Consider the following 26,846-nt stretch of genomic DNA (forward strand, 5'->3'; position numbering starts at 1 on the left):
TCAAACCACATACATAAGGACCAGGACTTTGTTAAACATCATTGGAACTTCACTGTCTGGTATCAGTTAAGGCAGCCCCATCACTGGAGCCAGGTTATCTTGTTAGGATACATGGCACATGTCGTACCGGGAGATTTTAGACCAAATCTGGTTGCTTCTGTCAGGAAGCTAAAGTGGTTATGATTGGATCGCCAGTGCTTCTGGAGTGGACCATGATCGTTTGCTGCATCGTTTGCTGTTCTTCTCCCTAGTTTGGCTTGGCATAAGTTAGGTCAGAACAGTGTTCACTGTGTGAACTGAACTGTGTTCTTGGCTAGAAATAGCTGTACGAAATGAGTATACTCCCTTATTGAACCTGTGTTTTGTAGTTGTCCATGACCATGAAATGCACATTTGTATGTCGCTTTGGATAAAAGCGTCTGCTAAATACATGTAATGTAATGTAGTGCATAAATGTCTAGAGTGTTGTGGAGGTATTCCATATGATGCCTCAGGCGTATTTCTAGCTGTGCACAGGGTTCCCCTTTTCCAGCGCCGTCTGCACACGGATCCCATCTCACCAGAATTACCCGCTGCAGCAGAGAGGACCAGAGGAAGGGAGAGAGAGATTCTGCGTAACCGAAACAAATTTCGGACACGTGTGCGCTCGGAAGCGGTGTTCGTGGTGACCTGAGTCCTGCTGCTCGCCCCCGGCGCCGGGGGGTGGGGTGGGGGAGGGGTCGTGCAGGACAGCCTGGGTGCCGAGGGAGGCTTGGGCCACGTGACTTACAGGAAGAAACCTCCCCCCCCCCCACCCCCCCGGCACCCCCCGGCACCCTCCCATCACCGGCCTGCCCCGGAATGGCCTCTCCTGGGCTCCCCTTCCAGGAAAGAGGCCTAACCGACAGGCTGAGAGGCCTACGCAGGGAGAGCCCAGCCCGCTTTGGAAAAACAACAAACATGGCGCGGAGGCGGGAAGACTCCCTTCTTACATAAAGCCCCCCCCCCCGCCCCCATTCCGGTCCCGTGCCCCCCGTCTGAGTCTCCAGTTTCAATGGGGGAGGAAATGTTCCCCTGCCACCCATCGAAAAATAAAAATAAAAGTTTTTTTTTTTAGAAAAGCGGTGTCCGCTCAGCTGCTGCTAGTGCTGCTGCAGAGGCGGCCAGCCCGTACTGGCGGTCAGGTGGAGTTGCTGCGAAGGAGACTGTTCACACCTGACTTTACTCAGCTCCCAGGCGTGGCCGCGCGGGTGAGAGAGCTCTCGGACAGCGGGGCGAGAGGGTGAAACCACAAACCGAAGTGACCTCTGACCCCTGAGTGCTCGCCAGGGTCAGTCTGGACCGAGGCCATACGCTGATGGAGTCTGTGCTATTCAGAGATGTTTGCAATGGCAGATTACAGTGTTACCCTGCCTGTGTCATCCCCTAGTGCTAACATAAAGGCTATCGGAGAGCAGAGCCATGGATGGAGGCAAGCAGAGTAGAGGAGAAGCTTTTTTTTACCCCCAAACAAGACAGTGCTCGTATTTTCTTAAGTCTTCCAATAGTGTTTTTCAATTACAACACAGGCAATGTACGGCATGTTTGTGGTTAAGACCTCTTCCCGACCACATACTTAAGAAAAAATGTTACCTTAATTTAGTTCGAACAGGAAGCTGCAATTTCGGCAGTCTGACGCGCCACCTTGTGGCAAAAATGCAAAGTGCATCTGAGACCTCAGACTTGAATAACTACTTGCAGTCTTAATCCACTGATTTCACTTGTTCCAAAACTCTTTGCAGATGATGGTATTTGTCATGTATTACAATGGCGGAAGACAAAATAAATTACATTTCAAACAATGCCCCTATTCTTGCTAATAATTAATCCAAAGCCAAGGATTGCTTCTTAATCTTTATTTTATCCTTCAAATGAAACTAAACTAAAGAACAAGAACCTGAGGAGAGGAATAAAGTTTGATTTTCTCATTTAATACAGACTGATTGCATTTCAATTTCTCCATTCATTTTTTAAAACATTTTTTAAATAAATTGTCTATGGTGTAAAAAAAGACCTAACATTGTTGTTGTAAAACAAGAAAGAACTCCTTCCTTTTACAATTATGACAAAAATATGAGTCAGTGTAAAATTACTGCACAGTTCAAAGGTTCATACAGACACTCCACACCAGCGCACTCACCCCAGGGTGAGGTAGAACCCCAGACTAAAGGTCATGTTACCTTTGTCATTGTTTAATGTAATAAAGAATCAAACTAGTATAAAATGCATTGTGTTCACAAATAAACACACACATTTTCTGCAGAGGTACATCGGAACAAATTACACCATTCATAAAAACTATAAGGAATTAATGGATTAGTCATACAATACATTTATAGTACTTCGCTAACTTTCATAGTCATAGGTCCTTAACATCACACACACACACACACACACACATTTCTGCTGCAAAAATACATTTTCATTTCATTGGTTGTTCTTTTGGGGGGAAAGGTTGCTCATAAATACCTTGTATTGTACCACTATGAAACTTAAGGCCTTACCTTTTTAACTAAATGATCACAGCTCATTAACGAAGGCCAAGCAGACTCTGAAAACACACGGCCATGTTAATGTGCCCTGCCAGGCTTTATTTAACAACGGCCTCGTTTTTTAGACACAGTTAATGTCCCCAAGCCTGTTCTCTATAGGATTACTAACCCTTGTGTTCTGTTGACTTATTAGCCCCCGTGAAACGGTTAGCCTGGGTAAAATATTACCCAGAACCTTGTTGGGATTTTAAAGCAATAGAGAAATTAAATTTACGCAAAAATACTCATTATAGATTATCTTTATCTCAGTTCCAAATGATATATAAACTATACATGGCTTATGGTTGTCATTTACTTCTCCTAGATCACATTTATCAATGAACGTGTCATTCATTTTTTGTGATAAAGATGTGATTTATGTAAATCCACAGTAATGAAGGCACGAGGGACACAGACACCCGGTCGACCAGCAGGGGGCGACAGCGCGCGATGAGACGCTGAAACCCCCCCATCCTGGGTGACACTAGGGCCAATTAAACATCACCCGCTGGGGCTTCCAGCTACAGACAGCACTGGTACCATTCAGATTCAATATCAGAACAGAGGGCCCATCTATGCACTAGAATAGAGCCTTAATAAATACCAGACTGTGGGGCCCATCCACGCCCTCGAACAGAACCTTAACTAATACTAGACTGTGGGGCCCATCCATGCACTAGAATAGAGCCTTAATAAATACCAGACTGTGGGGCCCATCCATGCACTAGAACTGTGCCTTAACTAATATTGGACTTGGGGCTCATCCATGCACTAGAATAGAGCCTTAATAGATACCGAACTGTGGGGCCCATCCATGCACTAGAACAGGGCCTTAACAGATAACAGACCATGGAACCCAGCCATGCACTAGAACAGTGTCTTAAAGGGCTGAGCCTCCCATCGGTGGGGTCACAGCCCTGTGCTTTGATATTGAATCCTGACTGCAGAGTGACTGCGCAGCTCAGCTTGGGGGGCTGCAGAGTGACTGCGCAGCTCAGCTTGGGGGGCTGAAGAGTGACTGCGCAGCTCAGCTGGGGGGCTGCAGAGTGAGAAGGAGCAGCAGGTGACCAGAGCTGAAAGTGTTAATTATACCATGTTTACGGAGTGAGTGAAAATGGCCTGAATGAGCCATGGTGCTTATTGGCTGATTTCATGTGATGTCACTTCCGCTATATATGGAACTGGGTGAGGCCGAAGAGCGAGGACTTGCTGTGCACACCATCTATATGGCCATCTGTCGCACTGAGCTACGCTTCGGGGGTCTGGGTTATCGGTGCTCATCGTCAGGGTGACGGATGTGGAGGGGCGTGATCGACAAGGGGTCGGGTGAAGTTCCTGCCTGCAGGACCAGTGAACCAAAACACGCTGATTTGGAAGTAGGAACAAAATGTGTACACTGGCCCACTATGGACAATGATGTTACCCCCCATAGGAGACTGCATCTTTTTCCAAATGAGTTAAAATTGTTCACAGTGAGGAATGTAGTCCGTACAGTTGCAGAGGTTCTTACTGTACTCTTGTGGGGGTTTGAAACCCACAGAAGGCAGCAGCATAAGTCCTATCGCAGAATAGTCTGACGTCTATGCGATAGCCAGTCCAGTGAATTCATGCTTCATGAGTAAATCAGCTTTCACAGAGAAGCACTACTAGCCCTGCCACACGGGGCAGTGTAGAGCAGCAGATAATTATCACCTTCAGTACTCGCACGTATTATCACACTGCATAGGGTCTGTCACATAAGTCTCTGTGCAGTAGTGAAACAGTAAAAATGTTATTAAAAATGTAAGAGCGTTTTTTCATGTCCTTGTGAGGTATCATCACGGTAACAGGTGTAAGGACCTTCAGAAGCTCTACAGTGAGAAAGGGCTATAATGAGCCGGCCTGGTTCAGCTCTACAGTGGGAAAGGGCTATAATGAGCCAGCCTGGTTCAGCTCTACAGTGGGAAAGGGGTATAATGAGCCGGCCTGGTTCAGCTCTACAGTGGGAAAGGGCTATAATGAGCCAGCCTGGTTCAGCTCTACAGTGGGAAAGGGCTATAATGAGCCAGCCTGGTTCAGCTCTACAGTGGGAAAGGGGTATAATGAGCCGGCCTGGTTCAGCTCTACAGTGGGAAAGGGCTATAATGAGCCAGCCTGGTTCAGCTCTACAGTGGGAAAGGGGTATAATGAGCCGGCCTGGTTTAGCTCTACAGTGGGAAAGGGTAAAATGAGCCAGCCTGGTTTAGCTCTACAGTGGGAAAGGGTAAAATGAGCCAGCCTGGTTTAGCTCTACAGTGGGAAAGGGTAAAATGAGCCAGCCTGGTTTAGCTCTACAGTGGGAAAGGGCTATAATGAGCCAGCCTGGTTCAGCTCTACAGTGGGAAAGGGTATAATGACAGAGGCTGCGTACGCTTGGTGATAAAGGTACAATCAAGTAGAGCAGCATGACGGAGAGCTTTCTTCTCGTCTCTTCCTCCCTTCTTTTCTTCTCTCCTTCGCTGCCCCAGACTTCCTTCTACCTTTCCGCAGGCCCGCTGCCATCCATGTCGTTCAGCAGGTGCGTTTCCGTGTGTCTCCCCAGACCCCAACACACCTGTGACACGGACAGACAGAGAGACAAAAAAACAATTCATTTAGAGTCTAGCAGAACTCCCAGGAACACTTTCTATGAACGATCCATCAGAACTACTCTTTCATATGCACAACATTAGAGGTTGAGCACAGATCGTACGCAGTTACGAAAGCGCAATTTCCTTCAGGAACGAACACCTTTAAGATGGCGAAACCGTCATGCAAACAAACAAGAGCGAGAGATCCTGTTCAGCGGCTAATTAGCACTGTTAGCACTATTGCTACTTCCGCTGTTCTCACAGCTCTCAAAATCGAGCTCGCTTAGAAACTGCTGAGCACTGAATGGCAGCAGACAGTCTGACCTGCGTGTTCAGTGCTACACATGGGCATCTCCTTGGCACCATCAACCTCAATCAGGACACACGGTAAAACGCCACAGTTTAGAAAGACGATTCAAACAATAAATCCCACGGTGTATATAAAACATGCTATACATTTACACAGGCCACTTTGGTCCAACGTGATGAAAAAGTATAACAGGCTATTCTTTAAGGGCAGAAAAATGACAGTCAATCTAATCCCTGACGACCAGCTGATTGACAACAAACTTGTCTTCTCATATTTTTTTTTTTAAACAATGGGAATAAAAACGTGAATGTGACCTGCGACAGAGTTGAGAGTGCTACTGTGATTGGCTGCTTTACTCAATTAACCCTTTAATGAATCATAATTGTCTGAAGCACGCAAGGAAGCTGACCAATAAAGTTAAGAAGGTTACAATGCTGTCAACAGAACCACTGACAAGAATCGGTGATGTAACAATAACAATCAATTTGCTTACTGCTAACAGCATTAAAAACCTGTTAGCAGTGAGATAATAATTACATTATGTGTATACTATGGATATTTACAAGCAAAAAATGATTGATTTAGATGTCAGCCACACATAACCTATTTAATAAACATGGAAATGACCAGCATTCTTTTCTGAAACCAACTGTTCTCTCTGTTTTTGCTCTGCGCATTGTAAAAAATTACACTTTGACTGTCAGTAGGGGCACTAGTTTAGAGAGTATTTTTCCCAAGTGCTATTCAGTTATCCCACAGCAAGAGGGCAGTAGAGCCTTATTATCAGTTAATTTACACGTTGCCCTTCCCCAGTAATCTACACCAATTGGCACTAACTAGGCACAGTGATTCACAGTAATGTTATCACACTGTCAAGTGCTGCTTTAGGAACAAAGTAAAACAGTAATATTTGTTTAGGCAAAGGGAAGTAGACAAACTGCAATACTATTACCTGCATATGATCATTAAATCAAAGACTAATAACAATGAAATCATTTAAAAAAAAAGTCTAAAACAGATTAATTCAAATAAATAAGCAAAGTTAAAATTTAGTGATTACATTTAATCATGGTCAGTTCTCTGTCACTCTTTGGCAGTGCTTAGTGTAAATTTGTTCTCGTTCTGCATGAACAGAGTCGGATGGAAAGAACAAGCTGGGTACTGCGGTCTGCTCAAAATGTGTCAGTTGAGCGCCTAGTTTGTGAATCAGTAATTTAGATTTAACTCGCACAGAAGTTAGGCCACAGCGCTCGTCAAATCCAGGAATCCAGCGGCAGTGTCATGTGATTTCGCGGTCAAGCCGAGTGCAACTTTCCGCTGGGACAATGCGCTACACGCACAAATTTCTCAACTTTCAGGACACTACTCTCTTAAACTCCACTGGCCGGCGTCACAAGGTGAACACCGCGTTAAAATGAACGGCGTTTGGTGTTCAGCTGAGTTTTATTGTATGCTTTCAACATTCGCATTATACGAGACAAATGCAATTAGGTCCATATCGTTTAAATTAACCTCAAAGTACAAAAGGCACGGTTTGATGCCATCTACGAATGAGCTAGAACTTTCGGCATCAAGGTTCATATTGTCGCCAATGATAACTCAAACCGAATACCACTGGTTTTCCTCGTAGACCAAATCAATGTTGACTTTCATAACAAGATTCAAGGCAGGGGTTCGATGATACGCGTTTCCGTGTCGTAACACTAAATACAGAAAACAATCCCAGATGAACGCCACACGCTCATTTCGTTCCAGTTCAGTCCTCGGAAGCCTGAATCGGAATCGGCAGCTTGGTCTGTTTGTTCTCAGAGGTGAACATGAGCACACTGAACATCGCTGGAAATGGAGCGAGCGTTCATTCCCCTTTCCCACAATTCCCTCACTCTGGAACCCCCACAGCAGAGGATTGTGGGATACCGACAGTGGGCCGGCTGGGAGGAACACTATTGGCCGCTCCCCTAAAAAAAGCTGCTGATCCGGTGCTTACCCTGCCACTGATGTCCACACAGGAAACACCCAGGGCAATCAGACACAGCCAGGCCTGCACAGAGAGAGAGAAAGAGAGAGAGAGAAAGAGAGAGGGGGATGGAGAGAGAGAAAGAGAGTGTGAATACACATTCCATGAAAATGCGTGTTAAGCACGGCAGGATTCACTAACGCCTTGCGTGGCGCTTGATTGAAAATGTTTTTTTTTTTTTCATTCACTTATTCTCAAAGAAACTTTTAAACTGGTGGGAGGGCTGAACACTTCAGAGTCTGCGTCAGCTCACGCAGGCTTTTCGCCTAAAGTGTTAAAGAGATTATTTAAAAAAACAAAAAAGAGAAGCGTGAATTACAAACGGCTACACGGGGCTGTGACGTGTTGGGCTGTCCCAGCAAGAACGAATGTCATGTTTCCATCTTAAACAAACAGCAAACTGCAATGAACTCGGCGTGCTAAACTGTTAGCAACGTCAAATGTTGCACTCGACACTGCTGCACTTGACAGTGAAGGACCCGGCGAGGTAGCATGTAGCATTGCACCACGCGGCCCATTCGTCTCATTGTGTCAGAGTGACCCCTGCAGTCAGTCTGCTGCCCGCAGTCTGCCTGCGCTGGCTGCGCGCTGAGAGCGCTCTCCGGACGCAGAGTCTGCGCAGCTCGGCCCGGGTGAACTGCAGCGGCTGGCGAAGCATGCTTTGGAGGAGAGTGCGCGCTGGCATCTACTCGGTTTAGGGAGAACCCTTCACCAACGAGATGAACTCAACCACCTGTTCCAAACTGGGAGAACGTGACGCTATAAGCTATGTGTGTGTGTGTGTGTGTGTGTGTGTGTTTTCCAAGGACTTTCAAAGGATCCTTGCTGTAACATGTAGCCATGTGAATTTTTAACTTTGGCTTAAACATCCGAATTCCAGGTTCGTTTTCGTATTAGCCAGGCAAATTTTGAGTTCCGGAATTTTGGGTTCGAATTTTCGGACCCCGACGCCGGACGACGGAATCGGAGACGCTCACCAGGTAGCCCACGAAGCCCAGGTAGGCGACGGAGAGGAAGGCGGCCAGCACGTACAGCCACGCGCTGTCCAGCGCGGAGACGTACACCACCACAAAGTACATGTTGATGGCGCAGACCACCAGGACGACCACGCCGCCCCCGATCTTCCACACTCTGCCGGGAGAGAGAGAGAGAGAGAGAGAGGGGGAGAAGGGGAGAGGGGGACAGAGAGAGGGAGAGAGAGAGAGTGACGTCACTTACACACCCGACGCCGCAGGCCCGAGTCTCGCTTCGCTGCGCTTGTGAGGGAACACGCTGACAAGCCGAGGACCCAACATTACACCCCCAACACCGCTCTCTCGGTGCGGCTGCCGGGTCGCTGGGACACACTTACAGGCCGTTGGCGAATTCACCCATCACGGAGGGCAGGCTGGTGAACGTCAGGATCGGGATCAAAGCAAAAGGCAACTGTGAGAGAGAGAGAGAGCGAAGACAGGGAGAGAGAAGAGGAGAGAAGAGAGAGAGAGAGAAGAGAGAGAGAGAGAGAGAGAGAGAGAGAGAGAGTGAGAGAGAGAGTGAATACACACACCATGGAAATGCACGTTAAACACCACAGGATTCACTAAGACGTCCCCAGCATGGGGCTTTACATGTCCCAGTTCCCACCCTAATTTGGAACATCCACTCGACTGTTTGCAGCCACATTCATGCGCAATCCCCGCTGTTGATTTGGGAGAGTGCGGTCGCACGCGGCCGTTCTCCTGTGAAACGCGTGGCGTCACCGGCCTTTTTCACACCGCAGATCCCAGCCGAGCTCTCCGAACGGAGGCAAAAAGACATTTCATACGCAGTTCACCGGCACCCGGTCGACCAGCAGGGGTCACTGAAGAGCAATGAAACACCTCCTAGCCGATTTAAATCCCCTGCACTCTGGGAGATGCATTTTCCGTTTCCCAGTTCTCATTTGGAAAAGGAATTTGTATTCAGAAAACAGGAAACTGTACCATCCTGTTCATAACTTTAAAAAAGTACACATGCTTATCCTGTTACCCAAAAAAATAAAAAGATTGCACAGTGTCTTTGGCATTTTTCGATTTCAACAATAAGATTGTTTATACTGTTTCTAAATGACCGTGACCAGGGCCCAGGTTTGAGGTCCCAAGCAGCCGACCCCCCCCTCCCTTACCTGCATGCTCTGCAGCACGTTGAGGAAGTCATTCATCCCGGTCAGGTGCTGTACATCCTGAAAGATGGCCACCAGCAGGGTGGGGGTGATGGCGATGGAGCGGGTGAGCAGCACTCTGGCGAAACGGGACCAGCGCAGATTCAGAAAACCCTGAATCACGTCCCGGGGCGGGGCGGGGCGGGGTGGGCGGGGCGGGGCAGAGCAAACAAATAACTCAGTAAACCTGAATCAATTCAACCAAAACAAGCTGGAGCTAATGCGGTCTCTGCAGGGACATGGTGAGGGAACTGGTCATGCCACCAGAAGGTTGCAGGCTCAAATCCCAGGTGGAACACAGCAGTGTTAAACTAGAACTACCTGATAACTCCGTCACCAGACACTCAACACTTAAACATAGCTGTTGATCAGTGCGGCTCCTGTGCAGATGTGTATGCAAATGACCCACTCTTAACATAATCTAAAACACATTTACTCTTTCAGAACTACGAAATGTATAAATGTATGCAGTGCTAAGCTTCCCCTTATACATGCATTTTATTTTATTTTAGTAATTTATTTGACAGAACACGGGTACAGAACTTGGCTGTCTCAGAACTAGCTATGAAACCGCCACATCAAGACACTGGGTGGCATGTAAATTCATAACTACTGGTAAGTAGGCTAAATCTACTGTAGAAATAGCAGTCCACGCAAAAAAAGATCCTGCGTTCAACAAGGAACGCACCTGAACTGAAATTTATAAAACCGCAGATGCAAATCCCCAAATGTTTACGCCAAAATAAACAGTGAATAGCACAAGTGTCTGTCATCCCAGAACAGGAAACGATAAAAAAAGACCACAAGCAGACAGACAGCGGTACAATAAATACAACAAGCATCAGAAACGTACAGCCAACACTGCACGCGTGTGTGCTGCGCGTGTGCTGCGCATGTGCTGCGCGTGTGCTGTGCGTGGGCGTGAACGCGCTTCCGAGCGCGGCGCTACGCTACGCACCTCCATCACAAACTGCCCCGAGTACGTCCCCGTCATGGTGGAGCTCTGCCCCGCCGCCAGGATCCCCACCGCCCAAATGTACAGCGCCGCCGGCCCGAAGAAACAGCCCAGCACCAAGCCCTGTGTGATTGGCCGAGAGAGAGGACAGGGGGGCGGGAGTGAGCGAGCGGGCGGGGCCAGGGGCCAGGACCCCGTGCCCCTCCCCTCTGCTCTTTAATGACAGGAGCCGGCTTACCCCTTTGTAGATGTCCACCTGCAGCGTCTCGTTATTCTGGGGGAACAGGTCCATGTGCAGACCGCCCGTCTGGTTGCAGATTTCGTTCTGAGGCACGAAAGAACGAGAAGGGACGGAGAGAAAGAGAGAGAAGGGCGGCGAGAGAGGGAAGGGAATAGGGGATCATCGGAAACAATGTCAAACAGTCAATAAGACGACTGAAGAGTCTTGACTTAGCCAGATTTAAGCTTGTACAAATGGCTTCTAATTGCACAGGCAAACCACCACGTTGACCAAAGAAATCGGTAGAAACATCAGCCTGTCTTCAATCAATATCTGTTCTTAACATCTGACAAAGAAGTAAACGCAAAACGACTCTTTTCATGATTAATCAAAGTTAAGGACGAATGTCGATAGAATCCCAGCCATTTTGATTTTTTGGGGCTAACGCCAGAATGTGGCCTTTAAGGTGAAAAGGCAAATATTGCGCTCCGAGTATTTCAGTGACCCCCCCCCCGAGCCCCCCGCCCCCCGGGCGTCCACCACACGCACCACTTCAGAATTCCTGCGTCCGAAGATGGCCTCGGCAAACACGGCCACCACGAAGACGTTGATGAGGAAGGAGAGGAACAGGGCGATGGCCGACTCGATGAAGAAGTACTTGTTGGCCTCCTTCACCTTCTCCTTGCAGGAGCGGTCGATCTCCCGGGACTACGGCATCAAGGGCGACAGAAAAGAAGCACGCTTAACCATGTTGCCTCAGCAACACAAAGACCCTCTTCTTGTCCACCAGGAAACGGGGTGACTGGGCTCAGGCAGTGGACCACCACATCCACCAGGGTCAAATCACAGAAGGAGTCAGACATCTCCATGCTCCTTTTCATTATTTATGTAGCTACTTAATAATGCACGCTCATTTATGTACCACCCAGTAGGTGTGGCCTCCAGTCAGCACTGGCGGTATTTGATACCAGACAAAGATAGTGTAGAGTACCAAGCTACTCCTTACCACTGTTACCCCAGGTTTGCTAATGTGGGGTGCAAGGCCAGGGTATTCTGAGAGGCGTAGATTACATCACATTTGTCGGACGCTTTTATCCAAAGCTACGTGCAGTAAGTGGCAAACGCGCTGTGATAAACGTGCTGTAAACTGTGTCACAGGTATATTCTGATTTGATTTTATTAACAGCAGAGCTGTCAAACCCCACAGCGTCTGCAGGCACGTGCGGTTTCCCTTCAATCAGCAGCCAATCAAAACCTCGATAACAAAGCGTGTGGAAACTCTTCAGCCAATTACTGACTGAAACGAATCACGCATGCTGAAAGTTAACACAGTGGAAAGCAGCAGACACGGCGCCCCCTCCAGGACGGGAGTCTGACAGCCCTGATTTAGACCGTCCCTGAAAGCAGCGCCTCAGCGGGGGGCGTGCTCTTCGTGGGGGGGGGGGGGGGGGGGGGGGGGGGTGGGGGCGGGCGCCCCACCTTGACGAGCGCAGAGTGCAGGTAGATGTTGTGCGGCATGATGACGGCGCCCACGACGCCCACGGCCTGCTGCAGCTGCACGGGGCCGCAGCCCTGGCAGTACGGCACGAACATGCCCGTCAGCAGCTTCCCCTGGTCCGGCCTCACCGTCACGTACTGAGGAAACACCGCCCCGGGAGTCACACACGGCCAATCAGAGCACACACACACACGGCACAGCCAATCAGAGCACACACACACACGGCACAGCCAATCCACACACGCCAATCAGAGCACACACACACACGGCACAGCCAATCAGAGCACACACACACACGGCACAGCCAATCAGAGCACACACACACACGGCACAGCCAATCAGAGCACACACACACACACACACACGGCACAGCCAATCAGAGCACACACACACACACACACATGGCACAGCCAATCAGAGACACACACACACACGGCACAGCCAATCAGAGCACACACACACACACACACACACACCACACAGGCACAGCCAATCAGAGCACACACACACACACGGCACAGCCAATCAGAGCACACACACACACACACACACACACACACACGGCACAGCCAATCAGGGCACACACACACACACACACGGCACAGCCAATCAGAGCACACACACACACGGCACAGCCAATCAGAGCACACACACACACACACACGGCACAGCCAATCAGAGCACACACACACACATGGTGCAGCCAATCACAGCACACGCACACATAGCACGGCCAATCAGAGCACAAGCCTGCACAGCCAATTAGAGCACACGCCTGCACAGCACAGCCAATCAGAGCACCTGCATGCAGAACACAGCTCAAGTACATGTACGCACAGCATAACCGATCAGGCACCCGCCCGCTCGCTCGCTCGCACGTTCACACGCCGACCGTGGGGGCCAGTCCTCAGGACTCACCTCATATCCAAAGGTGATGGCCATGATTGTGATGAGAAAACCGAAAAAGGCCTCCAGCTTCCTGAGACCTGGAGAAACAGACACACTTTCACTGCCTGATCATTCTGCTATCCAGGTACCTAACGACAGAGAACCCAGCATAAACTTACAACTATTAACTGCTCTGCCCGTCTGAAAGTATTGGGAGAATGCAGGTATCTTTACACAAAGGCATTATTTAGACAGAAGGGTTTTATTGTTCCTACTCTGCAGTGGCGTTATTTACTGTAATAATGTGCGTGCGCCACCGTGAGGCGCTGCAGGGGCAGACCCACCGTACTTGTCCAGGAACAGGAAGACGAAGGTATCGATGATGGTGATGAGGACGCCTCCCCACAGCGGGATCCTGCAGGGGCGAGAGAAAGACGCAGGGCTCTTACAGACCCCTTTATTACATCCACCCTCGCCTCCTCGGTCCTCGCCCGGCCTTGGCTGAGGAGGGGCGGGGCGGGGCGGGGCGGGGCGGGAGGCGGGGCAGGACGGGCGGAGCTCACCTGCCAGCGGAGAGGAGGCTGAAGGCGATGGCGCAGCCGATGACCTCCTGCATGTCGGAGCCAATGATGGCCAGCTCCACCATCAGCCACAGGATTATGCGCGGCACCTGGTGAGGGAGAGAGAGGGGGGTAGAGAGTGAGAGAGAGAGGGGGTGTAGAGAGAAGGGGGCATGAGAGATAGAGAGAGGGGGGTGTAGAGAGAGAAAGAGCGGGGCATAGAGGGAGAGAGAGAGAGGGTGGCATAGAGAGATAGAGAGAGGGGGGTGTAGAGAGAGAGAGCGGGGCATAGAGGGAGAGAGAGAGAGGGGGGCATAGAGAGATAGAGAGAGGGGGGCATAGAGAGACGATAGGGAACTGAGAGGGCGTTGGCAGTATTTGGAGAGGCATATGGAGAGTGGGTGTAGTACAGACAGTGGGCTCGACATGCACAGAGTAGGTGGGCATATATAAAGCGGGCAGGAACACAGGCAGAGTGAGGCAGGCACAGACAGGGAGAGAGAGAGCCACAGGGAGTAGGCGGGGCAGCTATAGAGAAGGAGGAGCTACAGTGACTAGGCGGGGCAGCTATAGAGAGGGTGGAGCCACAGGGAGTAGGCGGGGCAGCTATAGAGAGGGTGGAGCCACAGTGAGTAGGCGGGGTAGCTATAGAGAGGGTGGAGCCACAGGGAGTAGGCGGGGCAGCTATAGAGAGGGAGGAGCCTCAGTGAGTAGGCGGGGCAGCTATAGAGAGGGAGGAGCCTCAGTGAGTAGGCGGGGCAGCTATAGAGAGGGAGGAGCCTCAGTGAGTAGGCGGGGCAGCTATAGAGAGGAAGGAGCCACAGTGAGTAGGCGGGGCAGCTATAGAGAGGGAGGAGCCACAGGGAGTAGGCGGGGCACATACCCAGAGTGCAGGGTACATATCCAGGGACACAAGGAGGAGTGGAATGCAGACAGTGGGTGGGGGTTTGAGGGAGTGGGGTGGAGAGGGAGTGTCGATGATGGAGTAAGACGGGGGAGGTACGGGGACGGACGGGCGGCGGACAGGGCGGTACTCACGGCGCGGTACTGCCGATTGCACATCTCGGCCAGGTGCATGGCCGTGACCACGCCCAGCCGGGCCGCCAGCCGCTGCAGCAGGAGCCCGATGACGGTGGACACCAGGAGCACCCACAGGAGCTGAGGGCCGGGGGGGGGCGGGGCAGAGCGATACGTTGGCTCATTATTTATACACACGCTCATAACATTCACTTACTTATGTGTGTGTGTTCAGCAGAAGGTCTAACCAGGGCTGGACTTTAGGGGATTTTATCAATGTGCTGCTTTCATGTAGGCTTGTATAGCCCACAGCACACAAGAGGAGGATAAATATGTGTGCTTACTTTGTTCAAGTACACATACAGGAAAAGAACACAATGTCCCTTTTCATGCCTAAGCATGCTAGAGGTATGACAAGGCATACCTATGCTTCACGTATATGCACTTCAGGTTCACTTCTGATTGGCTGCCCACTAAACAGTCACATCACTGATTGGTTGCAATGTAAGTGGCATGTTAACTCGCATGATAAACATATTACCAAATCTTCCTGTAAGCAGCAGTATGAAACCTTTATGGGAGAAAAACTTTAATAAAAATAATGAACTGAACAAAATGGTCTTAATATCATAGTAGTTACATTACATTACATTATGTTAGTTGCATTCCTTGGCCCTTTCTGTACAACATAATTATTAAAAAATGACGACATTGTTTAGCTGGCTGTCATACTGCTGCAAAACAAAAAGCAGAGAACAGACCGCAGAGAACAAAACCTCCTGTTCACAAGTGCACCTCCCATGTTGCCACACACCCGCTCACACTGTCCCAGTAACAGCTGGAGCTGCCCCTTTTGGCAGGGGTGGGAAACCCTGTGCCTGGAGAATCTACCTGCCTCAAGCAGCAAATTAGCTCTAATGGTTTAGTCATATGCTAGACTGTGGTTTCATATACATACACTAAAACAGCTGTCATTTATTAAATGTGCAGTAGGTAAGTTTGGTTGTAGAGCACTTTTGTGCAAACTTGGTTAAATTTCCTTTACATCCTGACAGATTAACAAACGACACGGTCTAAGAAAAAAAAAAAAAAAATCCGGTCCCTCTGACTGGCCCAGGCTCTGAAATCAGGCACACCAAATTTGCCTGAATCTTAACAACCAATCAGGATAGTTCTTTGCCCTGTCTGCCTGTCAATCACGGTATGCATTCACAGACACAGCAGAGCCAGATCAGAGAGGGTGGGCCAGGCAACATAAGAGCAGAGCAGAGGTAACGTTAGTGCAGGGATAGTACTAAAGCCAGACCTCTAATTGACATGAAACTCCAGTGCTGTCTTCTCATCTTACGTTTAAAAGGTTCAAAACTATATTTCACGCTGAATTTGACACGAAGACACACACAACTCTTTTGAGTACAAGTCTAAATCTAGGGGGCGACATAGCTCAGGAGGTAAGACCGATTGTCTGGCAGTCGGAGGGTTGCCGGTTCAAACCCCGCCCTCGGCATGTCGAAGTGTCCTTGAGCAAGACACCTAACCCCTAACTGCTCTGGCGAATGAGAGGCATCAATTGTAAAGCGCTTTGGATGAAAGCGCTATATAAATGCAGTCCATTTACCATTACCATTTAAATCTAGCTCTCTCTTGCTCGTGTCTCCAAACATACATACTGCACTTCTAGCTGATGAATCAATATGACTAAAAGGTTAAGTTACATGAATGATTTGATTAATGAAATAATTAGAAGCAGAGGTTGAGAGGCGATGCAGAACCAGGTGAGAGCCACCAGGAGCGGGGTCCCCCCGCCCCTCCTCTCACTGCCGTCACCAGGAGCGCAGACCGAACCCACGAACCGATCCGGTACCTTGAACTCGGCCTTGGCCCCGGACTGCAGGTCCGACTCGATGTTCCCCGGGTCCAGATAGGCGATGCTCATCAGGAACCCGGGTCCGGTGAACGCCCACAGCTTCCGAAAACTGAACCCCGTCTGAGAGCATCCGGGGGAAAGGGGGAGAGGGGCAGGCTGAGCCAACCAGACCACCCAGGAACACCACTGACCAATCAATCCCTCGGTCCATCGACCAATCAAATTCCTCCTGCACTGCACCCTTCACAAAGGTCTTGTCAAAAAGCCTGATGTGAAGTCACAGGGTCACTGCCGATGGTAGCCATTAATACATAAACTTACTGAGAAGCAGAAAACATATAAACATGCAGCTAAGCACATTAACATGAAGTTAAGCACCATATTAGGTGCAAAAGGGAGACTGAAAAGTAGTGATTCAGGTAGCAAATACACCCACGGCCACTTCATTAGGTACACCTGTTCAACTGCAAACTGCACCCATTAACGCAAATATCTAATCAGCCAATCACGTGGCAGCAACTAAATGCATTCAGGCACATAGACATGGTCAAGACGATCTGCTGAAGTTCAAACTAAGCATCAGAACGGGGAAGAAAGGTGATTTAAGTGACTTTGGACATTTAAATGTCCAAAGGTTGTTGGTGCCAGACCGGCTGGTTTGAGTATTTCAGAAACTGCTGATCTACTGGGATTTCCATGCACAACCATCTCTAGGGTTTACAGAGAATGGTCCGAAAAAGAGAAAATAACCAGTGAGCGGCAGTGCTCTGGGCAAAAATGCCTTGTTGATGGCAGAGGTCAGAGGAGAATGGCCAGACTGGTTTGAGCTGATAGAAAGGCAACAGTAACTCAAATAACCACTCGTTACAACCGAGGTATGCAGAAGAGCAACTCTGAACGCACACCATGTCAAACCTTGAAGCAGATGGGCTACAGCAGCAGAAGACCATACCGGGTGCCACTCCTGTCACCTAATGAAGTGGCCGGTGAGTGTAGGTTTGAGGATAATTGTAGATGTGGTACAGGGGCCAGTGAAGCCATGATAACTGATGCTGTTTAGCATCAGAGTTCAGCGCTAGGTAAGCCAGGATTCATTCAAACAGGTGCTTTTTTTTTTGTTTTACATGGGGCGATTGCTGGACTCGTGACCACCAGGAAAACGCCCTTCCCACCCAAAGCCCCGCCCATCTACCATACCCCACTGCTCTCCTCTGGAATGGGGACCTTCTCCTCAAAGTAGGTGGAGAAGAGCTGATTTGGAGATTCTGAGTGGCCTGGGGGCGGAGTTTCATCATTCTGTAAGTGTGTGGACCAGATGCCATTCTCCTGAGAAAGACTATCTGTATGAGAGAGAGAGAGAGAGAGAGAGAGGGAGAGAGGGGGAGAGAGAGAGAGAGACATGCTTTATAGCCTATATGCAATATTTCCTTTGTTTAGGAAAGACTTATATCAAAATTTATATCAATTATTGATATACCCCATTTATCAATTATTTATATAATACTAACACAAACAATTGAGAAGAAAAACATTAAATTCAAACACAAAAAAATGGAAAGAGACAAGAAAAGTGCAGAGCGGGAGAGAGATAAAAGGAAAGAGGGAGGGGAAGGCTGGAGATTGAGAAAGAGAGAAAGGAAGAGACAAAATAGGTTGGGTGCACCATTATTTTGGTCTCAACATAATTATGCTGGATCAAGGGGATTTCCCCCTGCAAAGACACACGCACACAAACACACACACAAGCACGCAAGAACACTCACCCGCACACAAGAATGCACACAAGCGCATACACACACACAAGCACACAAGGATGCACACAGACAAGCACACACACACACACACACACAAACAAGCACGCAAGAACACACACCCGCACACAAGAATGCACACAAAAGCACACACACACACACACACACACAAGAACGCACACCCGCACGCACACACAAACACACATACAAGCACGCACACCCGCACACAAGCACACACCACACACACACACACACACACACACAGACATACACACACCCGCACACAAGCACACACCACACACACACATACAGACATACACACACCCGCACACAAGCACGCACACACACACACACACTGGTGTACAAGGGCAACCAGCACAGAGAAAGGCAGTATGGTGCCGTCAAGATAGCAAACAGGCTGGGAGACAAGATTACACAGCAGGTTTGTTCAGTCAGGTGTTCATTTGGGAATTTACAGTGTTACTTGCACAACAGTGCCCTTTTTTTGCCAAAGTCAATAAGGAAGGTGTACAGACACCTTTAAATCCCCCCTGGCTGAGCTCTATGCAATTAAACTCTATCCACAGGAAGGAAGTCCAGTGCACATGCAGTGGCTCCAGTCCACAGGCACGACATCTCATAAAACACAAATTGGCTGAAACCCTTCAGCATCTACGACCGGAAGGTTATGGGCCATTATCAAAGAGATAATATATTATGGCATTATAAGCTCCCAGTAAAATGCTTACTCAAGGTGAGCTGCCAACAATGAGCTTTATGGAAAATGATGAACCCTATGAACCAATCAGACCAGGCTCCCCACAGCAGGAGCAATCTGGCTGGCTAAAATCAGTGAGTGACTGATGACATATTATAGCTCCACAGACGCAGTGGATGTAACACCACAGATTCTAGGCTATATATTGCCCAGATTCTCAACTCCTGTGTCCTCTCTACTGCTGATCTACACGACTTTCCAGTGCTATATTCCAGATTATGAATATTCATGAAAAGGCAGGCCCAAGGATGGGACATCCATAACCCAGTACTGTCCTTCTCCACACCCTGGATATGAATATACATAAGCGGGATCAAGTCGGGAATGTTTCCAATTCAAAAGCAAAATAACTTCCAGAGTGACACACAGCTGAACTCCTGGTGAGTGAGTGGAATTGGTGGTTGTACCAGGGTCAGGAAAGGAACTAAACTCTCAGTGGGGAGGCGGGCTCTGACAAGATTCTGCTCAGGTTACCTTCCGACAGCTCCACTTCCTGCTCTGTTGCCATGGCACTGGGGGGGGGGGGCAGGGGGCAGACGGTAATGTTCCTGGGGGCGGACGCCCTGCCTGGAAGGGTAACAGAGGGCGTTACTGGCCACACTGGCCCCTTAGAGACGCTTATGGGGTCACATGGGCCCCTCGTGAACACCCTACTACACAGACCTAGAGAACAACCGTCCAGCAGGTTTCTCTTCCAGCAGAGCCCAGCCAACCTGCTGCTGGAAGAGAAACTTGATATATGAGAGAGAGAGAGAGAGAGAGAGAGAGAGAGAACAAACAGTGCTGGGTGAAAGAGAAAGAGGAAGGAATGAGAAAGAGTCACCAAGGGAGAGACAGAAGAGAGGGAGAGCAGGAAAGAAATGTAAAACTCGTGTGATGATTCATCCCCTAGTGTTGCAAGCCGACAATGAGACCCGCACAGACGTTAACCCTTTAACCTTCAAATAATGTTTAAAAAGCCCTTTATTTAACATTCATTTACACACATAACAAACCTTCAAGAAAACAACCGGACGAAAAAAAAAAACAAACAGAGCTGAATAGTCAACTCACATCCGTTGCGTCGTTTAACATGTGCGTGCACCTTACAGATCAGGTCAGCACCACAGAGCACTGCGCTCACAGCACACTTTCAGAAAAACCATTTCTTTTAAAACTATGAAAACTGAGGATAAACCGTCATCAGAAACATGATGTCTAAGTTCTAACTGCGCACCTCTACGTGGGTTATAGGAATGAAGAGATACAAGATTAGCTTGCCAACAGAATACAGGCAAATTAAAAATTTGAATATGTTACCTGAAAAACAACGCAGACTACATTTTGGGGAAACCTCCAGCCAACCTTGACTCACAATCCCTAATAACATTTATTAGTGATGTAGGCTAAGCTTTGGGTGTTCTCCAGAAACACGAGAACCAGAGAAGAGAACTTTTTTTACCAAGGGGTGGGTTTAGACGATTGCAACATTGCCACGATTTTCCGGCTTACTGTGGTTAGACAATGGACTGTATGAAAATAGGGCTAGACATTGTTTTTAAAGTAGGCTAGTTTCCAAACTGGTGGAAGCTGGCAATAAGGTGCTGGGACAGGCCTCTGCCTTGTATAAGACACCTGGAATTGTGTGTGGAAATTTTTTTTTATTACAAATTACATACATGCCTGTCGCAAATTTCTGTAATGCTTTTTCTCCCTTTGGAATATCCATATACAGGCACTGGGGTCTCTTCCAAAGAACGATATGCCAATCACTGCTTCACATCATGCTGCAGCTTGCAAGTTGGTTCACCCAGACAAGAGCCAGAGGAAGACACTTCCTCAGTGGCTCAACAGGTGGACTTGCAGGAGCCCGATGGACCAGCAGGGGTCACTGGTGGCCACAGTCAGCACTACTACTGGCCAGACACTGGACCACAGGGCCTATCCATGCACTGGAACAGTGCCTAAACAGATACCAGACCATAGGGCCCATCCATGCACTGGAACAGTGCCTAAACAGATACCAGACCATAGGGGCTATCCACGCACTGGAACAGTGCCTGAACAGAAACCAGACCATAGGGCTCATCCATGCACTGGAACACTGCCTTAACAGATACCAGACCATAGGGCCCATCCATGCACTGGAACAGAGCCTAAACAAATACCAGACCATAGGGCCCATCCATGCACTGGAACAGTCTCTTATCAGAGACCAGACTGCGCAGTAGAACAGAATTTTAACAGGACAAGCCGCCTTGCTGCCCCAACTCCATTTTAACAATACCTTGGGAACTACTGCAGGCAAAAAGGTTAAGGCACTCCAGCAGGTTAAGGAAGCTCTGAATTCCCACATTCCCCTGCCATTTTACCCCTTTTGGTCTCAGTCCAACACGGCCCATGAATCCCGCAAAGGTACACCACTAAACGAGCACAGACACACCCACAATTGCACCCTGGTTTAAGAGCTTGGGACAGAACCAGCAGGAGAGCTCAGTTAAATATCTATCACTGCAACAGACAGTTTCATATTTTCCCCATAAGTGAAATGTGGCTGTGCTATGAGTTCCAAAGATCCTTGACCAGGGCAGTCTTCTCCATCAACTGAATGGCGCCAAGTAGTGAAAATGTTGACTTATCTTCATAAGAAAGCTCACACTAAATTTATAATTTAAATTTAATTTTTGTGCTCAACAAAAATCTGAAATGCCTAAAGCCATTGCAATGAACACAGTAGTTCCCAAAATAACAAGAAGCTCCCTTTAACAAAAATCTCTCTCTTTTTTATGTTGTTTTTGATTTGATATGGTGTATTGCTGTTTATCTTAGTCTTACATTTTTTATCTTTATTCTAGTGCAGTGAATTGACTATGATAATAAAGGGGTGTCAAAGTTTCTGTCTCTCTCTCTCTCTGTCTCTCTTTCACACACACACACACACAATTCTACAGAAGTTCCCACAAAAGTTTTGCAAACTCCCATGCTCCCCCGCGCATACACGCACACACAAACAATACTAAAAACACCAGGCATGTAGATTCCTGCCGTTAAATTGTCAATTGTGGCAGTAACATGCAGGCCTGATGTTGGTGGTATTTTCAAATGCCACCCACAGATAAAGCAAAAGCAGTAATGTAACCTAATTAGACGGCCAAATTACATCACAGTTAAGATTGGCCTCAATTTCCCTTAAAAACTACACCCAGTCTACTATACTACCAGTAGACAAGATGAGCCACTGACGCTGGCTATTTCAGCTTCTAATACTACCAGCAGCAGCAGGTAATCCAGATCCACAGTAATCATTCCAACGAAGGAATACACATTCACAGAAATAAGTCAGCAATCTGTACAAAGATCATCTTATACTAACAGTGGGGGCTTTATCCGACACCTCTCGTACATTACCACGGAGGAAACAGATTAACTGGAATATTAGGCAACTAGAAGCGATGTACAAATACAACATTTGGTCGCGACTCGTAACTGGAAACTTTACATTACAGCGCGCCAAAACCGACGACCAAGATATAACCTCAAAGAAAAATATTGCGGCAAACTTAAAAGATTTATTTATTTGTTTATTTAACAGGGGCCATGCACAACACAACCGTTGGGCCAGAGTTAGCTATATAGCTAATTTACATCTGCGGTCCCTGGGCAGGAAGATATTAAAACCAATACAGTACAATACAAACAATACAATACAAACAATTAAAAACAATACAATTACTAAAATTAAAATGCTGTTTACCACAATGTGAAAAGTGCCGTTCAAACTCAAGTTAAGTGGCATACTTTACAAGAAGTGCCACGTTCTTGTTAAATAACCCCAAATATTTTCTATAATAGGCCTAATGCTTTTTCTTGAGATATGAAATATGATTTAGGAATATGAAAAAATATGGACAAAAAATGTCCCCTTCGAATGTGTCGAATTGCACCTATTTCAAGATGAAATGGGTGCGTTCTAGTAACTTCGGCTAAATATCACAGATGATCAGAACAACTGCCCTTATCTTCATCACGAATGTCTGCTAAATATGGCATAGCCTACACGCTTTTGTTGAAGGTCACAGTCTATAATGTTCCCCCAAAACTAGCAAACTAACGCCGTTAATCCTAATCCAGAGGTAGACTACACTAGAAGAGTAAAATGCTATTATCATCAGACACAGGATATCATACCAAAAACCTATTCACAGACTCAATACAATGTTACTGTGCAATAAAGTTTTTTGAAAAGGAAAAAAAATCACTGACTTTGGGTAAGTACATACAATACAGATTCCCTCCAATGTTTGTCGTAAATGTCATTTATCGAGCAAGTGGCTTATCACAACAATGTTGATAACTTAATATATAGGCTACTTTCAAATACACAGGTAGTAGGTGATCTAATTTTTGGACAGTTGGTAGCTAAATACAACGGTTGTCTTTCTAGCCTAGCTGACTTGAACCGAATCATGTTCATGTGATGAACCTGAACTTTCTATTTCATTTAACTTATGTGACTTACCTAGCAGCGCTTCCTGGGCATGAATAGATAACAATTCAATTGTCAATGGTGAAATGATAAACGATTCCAAAATCGCATGAATAATTTACCAAATGTCCAGTAACTAGCTACTACTACGTGACACATCGCCTTCCACCATGCCTGCATGCACATATAACCGGACAGTAAAAATGTAACGCGGCTCTTCAAACACACCCCCCTCTCCCATTATTGGTTGCTCAGATATGTCAATAAAAAAGTAGTGAGAACGCACACAAGACTGCTGATTAATGGTAAAAAAAAATAATATCGCACACTTCTCTCCATGCAATTATTATTATTATTATTTTAATCACCGACGTCTTCAGAGTGTATACCTTCAGAGTGTAGTAATGGTAGGCATCAGTATAACAGATGCATACCACCGGACTGTAAAAAATTGTAACGCACCACTTCGAACACACCTCACTCTCTCATTATTGGTTGCTATTACATGTCATTCACAAGTTTGTTGCTTAGTCTCACCCAATTAAAAACGGAGCAGGAAATATTGTAAAACATATTTTAAATGTTTGTAATTAATACATAAGTGAGACTTCCGTCTTTAATAACATCATTAGTCAACTTAAACGGCTGGCTTGAATAGGCTATAGGCCTACTACTGAAGTTTATGATAATACTAAGCTACTCGCTATCTGAAACGTAGCATAACCGGTGGAAAGTAATAATGCGATCACTCACATTTTGTTCGATATTAGGAGCAGTAACTCCTCCTTCCCGTTTTTTTGTTCCAAATGTGATTTGGAAACCTGATAGAACCTCTAAGAAACTGAATGATAGCTTGCACTCTTTCTTAGCACCGGTATGTTGCCTCTGGAATATTTTGGATATAGGCTAAGCGATTAACATTAATTCTCCTTTGGTTGGGTTTTCTTTTTTTAACACTTTAGGCGACATTGTTTCACCACAAGCCTTGCAACTGGGTACATACATAGAAAGGGAAGAAAAATAATTGTTAAGCACATGGGCCTATAGTGCATTTGGTTGAAGCATATATAGTGATTATATTTGCTGGATAAATCGAAGTAAAGCGCTGACAAAAACAGTATCCTTTCCAGTCTTCGAGCACCCTTCACTCGCGATGCTTCACACCTGTTCCGATTATATTGAATATTCTCCTTGTCCTTAAACGCTCCATTCATAAAAACACGTCACTTCCATTCTCCCATTTCTTTTATGTAACGATAATAAATGCTGAATTGCCGTTACAACCACTTCCTGGTTTAATGTAACATGGTTATTATCTCGAGTGCGATCTGACTAATTTATGTTTAGGGGCAAAGTCGCTTTGTAAAGGGATTATAACACACGCCGATAGGAAGATCCAACAGATTTACAGTGACCTGACAACACTACTCAGCAGTAAAGTAAGAAAAAAAACTGCTGCATCCAGTCATTCTTATTTATATCCAAGAACGTGTCAGCACGTTGGAGAGAGATATTCTGGCATGGTAATATAAACTAGTTATGAGCCTTTCTCAGCCTTTGAAAAAATCAGTTAATTACATATTTAACCAAATGCCCTTGCTCAGGGTGACAAAGCCTAAATATTTCATATTTGTAATTAAGGGACAAAACATATAATTTGTTTTTACAGTTCAAGAGGCAAAACACTTTTCTTTATTGACATAAAATGAAAATTGACATTTGCAGTATGTGAGCCTTTGTGTGCCAGGTAGATCCCACAGCAGGTCATTTCTGAGGCTGCTGCATTCCCACCAGAGTCCTGTGAGGGGCTCTGTAGGGTGGTGGTGACACATAAGAGGGGGGTTGGCCAAATATCAATCTGTGGGAGTTTCTCTCCTCCCTGCATGGTCTCTTCTGGGTTTGAGACACACCATAGGAAATTGCAGGCTGTTTCTCCTCCAGTTGCCTAACCCCTCTCAGGTGATGATATTCTCTTGGACACGGCGCCCCCTGCTGGCTCGTATTTCCCCTTCTCTCCACCCACTGAGGAATCCCCCTGCTCTCCTGTGACCCCTGCTGCTTTGCCTCCAGACGCCATTTCTGAGGTAGGGAGTGGTAGTGGCGATCACCCCAGAGCTCCACCCCCACCCCAGGATTGGCCCATTCACTTTGGCTCCTCCCACCATCTCTCCAGATTGGAGCGCGAGTGACGTGCGACTCCCTCCTCCTCTGCACCCTGCCATTCTCTAGCTCTCTCTCCACCTCTTGCCCCCAATATTCCGGCCTCCCCTGGGATCGAGGTTGATGGTTCACTGGAAAATGGTGATTGGGCAGCCCGTGCGGATTCCGGCCTAGGACCTCCCCCCAGGCGAGCCTGTGGCTCCTCCCGCCTCTGCTCCGGTGCTGCCGGAAACCTGGAGAGGACGGGGTCTCTCGGTACCTGCCGGAAACATTGCGGGACATTACACCAGCACGTTCACAGCTCCCTGCAATGGAATGTCAGAAGGTTTCAGGGTTTTAATCAGTCTGGGCTGACAGGGTACACTGATTCATTAACTTCAAAGTCAGATTAAAGGGGTAAAGCACACTCTTCTCCCAGTTCAGAGGCTCACAGCTGTGCACTGCGCACATATACACTCATCAATATTAATTTAGCCACTTACACGAAGAAGGAAAACAACTGCCATTGCTGGCAAAATTTAATACCGAGGTTGACAACAGCAGCACTAAGACCTGACGAGGCCGTTGGGGTTATTTTCAAAGCAGTAGCATTTCATAAGTTCGTTTTAGGGTCTCTGTGAATTTGCTGTCCTGAATGGATTCAGACGGTACTCACATGTGCGAGTTGTCTTGTTCTGCCGAAGCCCCAGACGTAGAGTACAAGAGCTGGGGGCCCTGGTTCCCTGTTCCTGACGAGGACTCCATTAGGGTTGATTGGGAAGCCTTGGGCATCAGAAAAACAGACATATTCTAACTGTGCTGTAATGCACACGCCATATGGCAGAGAGTGTCCCCAAAACTGTGCTGACATTGCTTGTCACAAAATGAGCAGCCAGCAGAATAATAATAATAATAATAATAATTAATTGCATTTATATAGCATTTTTCTCACACTCTAAGCTCCTTACAGACAGATGACACCATTGCCATTATTCAATTGATTTTTTTATTTGATTGAATTTATTTTTTTCAAAACTGATACAAGTTACTGACTTTATCTAAAAA

At 47.3% G+C, this 26,846-nt stretch overlaps 1 protein-coding gene across 8 annotated transcripts; it reads right to left on the reverse strand.

Annotated features, from left to right (window-relative positions):
* Nucleotides 1-1,859: 1,859 nt before the first annotated feature.
* On the reverse strand, nt 1,860-23,945 carry LOC135234676 (natural resistance-associated macrophage protein 2-like). Of its 8 annotated transcripts, none has more exons than XR_010324167.1 (18): nt 20,477-20,608; nt 19,652-19,744; nt 17,846-17,988; nt 16,646-16,768; nt 14,803-14,922; nt 13,768-13,874; nt 13,549-13,619; nt 13,235-13,302; nt 12,298-12,453; nt 11,368-11,526; nt 10,837-10,923; nt 10,602-10,721; nt 9,608-9,757; nt 8,816-8,889; nt 8,442-8,595; nt 7,435-7,488; nt 3,406-5,121; nt 1,860-2,598 (listed from the first exon to the last, which is right to left on the reverse strand). XR_010324167.1 is itself a non-coding variant. In XM_064299511.1 (17 exons), exons 2-17 carry the CDS (start codon nt 19,683-19,685, stop codon nt 5,044-5,046), a joined length of 1,698 nt encoding a protein of 565 aa, XP_064155581.1. In that variant the 5' UTR covers nt 19,686-19,744; nt 23,676-23,945; the 3' UTR covers nt 1,860-5,043. The 8 variants fall into 8 exon arrangements, 6 of the variants coding, with proteins under 6 accessions (XP_064155581.1, XP_064155582.1, XP_064155579.1 ...); XR_010324166.1 differs by having other exon boundaries at nt 1,860-3,301; nt 3,350-5,121; XM_064299511.1 differs by lacking the exon at nt 20,477-20,608 and adding an exon at nt 23,676-23,945 and having other exon boundaries at nt 1,860-5,121.
* Nucleotides 23,946-26,846: the final 2,901 nt, after the last annotated feature.

This window comes from Anguilla rostrata, chromosome 11 (genome assembly GCF_018555375.3).
Source record: "Anguilla rostrata isolate EN2019 chromosome 11, ASM1855537v3, whole genome shotgun sequence".
Lineage (NCBI taxonomy): Eukaryota > Metazoa > Chordata > Actinopteri > Anguilliformes > Anguillidae > Anguilla > Anguilla rostrata.

Bases quoted from the DNA above. Each gene is read 5' to 3' on its own strand.
- LOC135234676 (XM_064299509.1), bottom strand. From the start codon at position 20,546: ATGTTATTAGGGATTGTGAGTCAAGGTTGGCTGGAGGTTTCCCCAAAA. The intron at 12,454-13,234 runs GTGAGTCCTGAG...GTGTTTCCTCAG, and splicing joins CCATCACCTTTGGATATGAG to TACGTGACGGTGAGGCCGGA. The intron at 10,924-11,367 runs GTGCGTGTGGTG...TTCGTGCCTCAG, and splicing joins GACGCAGGAATTCTGAAGTG to AACGAAATCTGCAACCAGAC.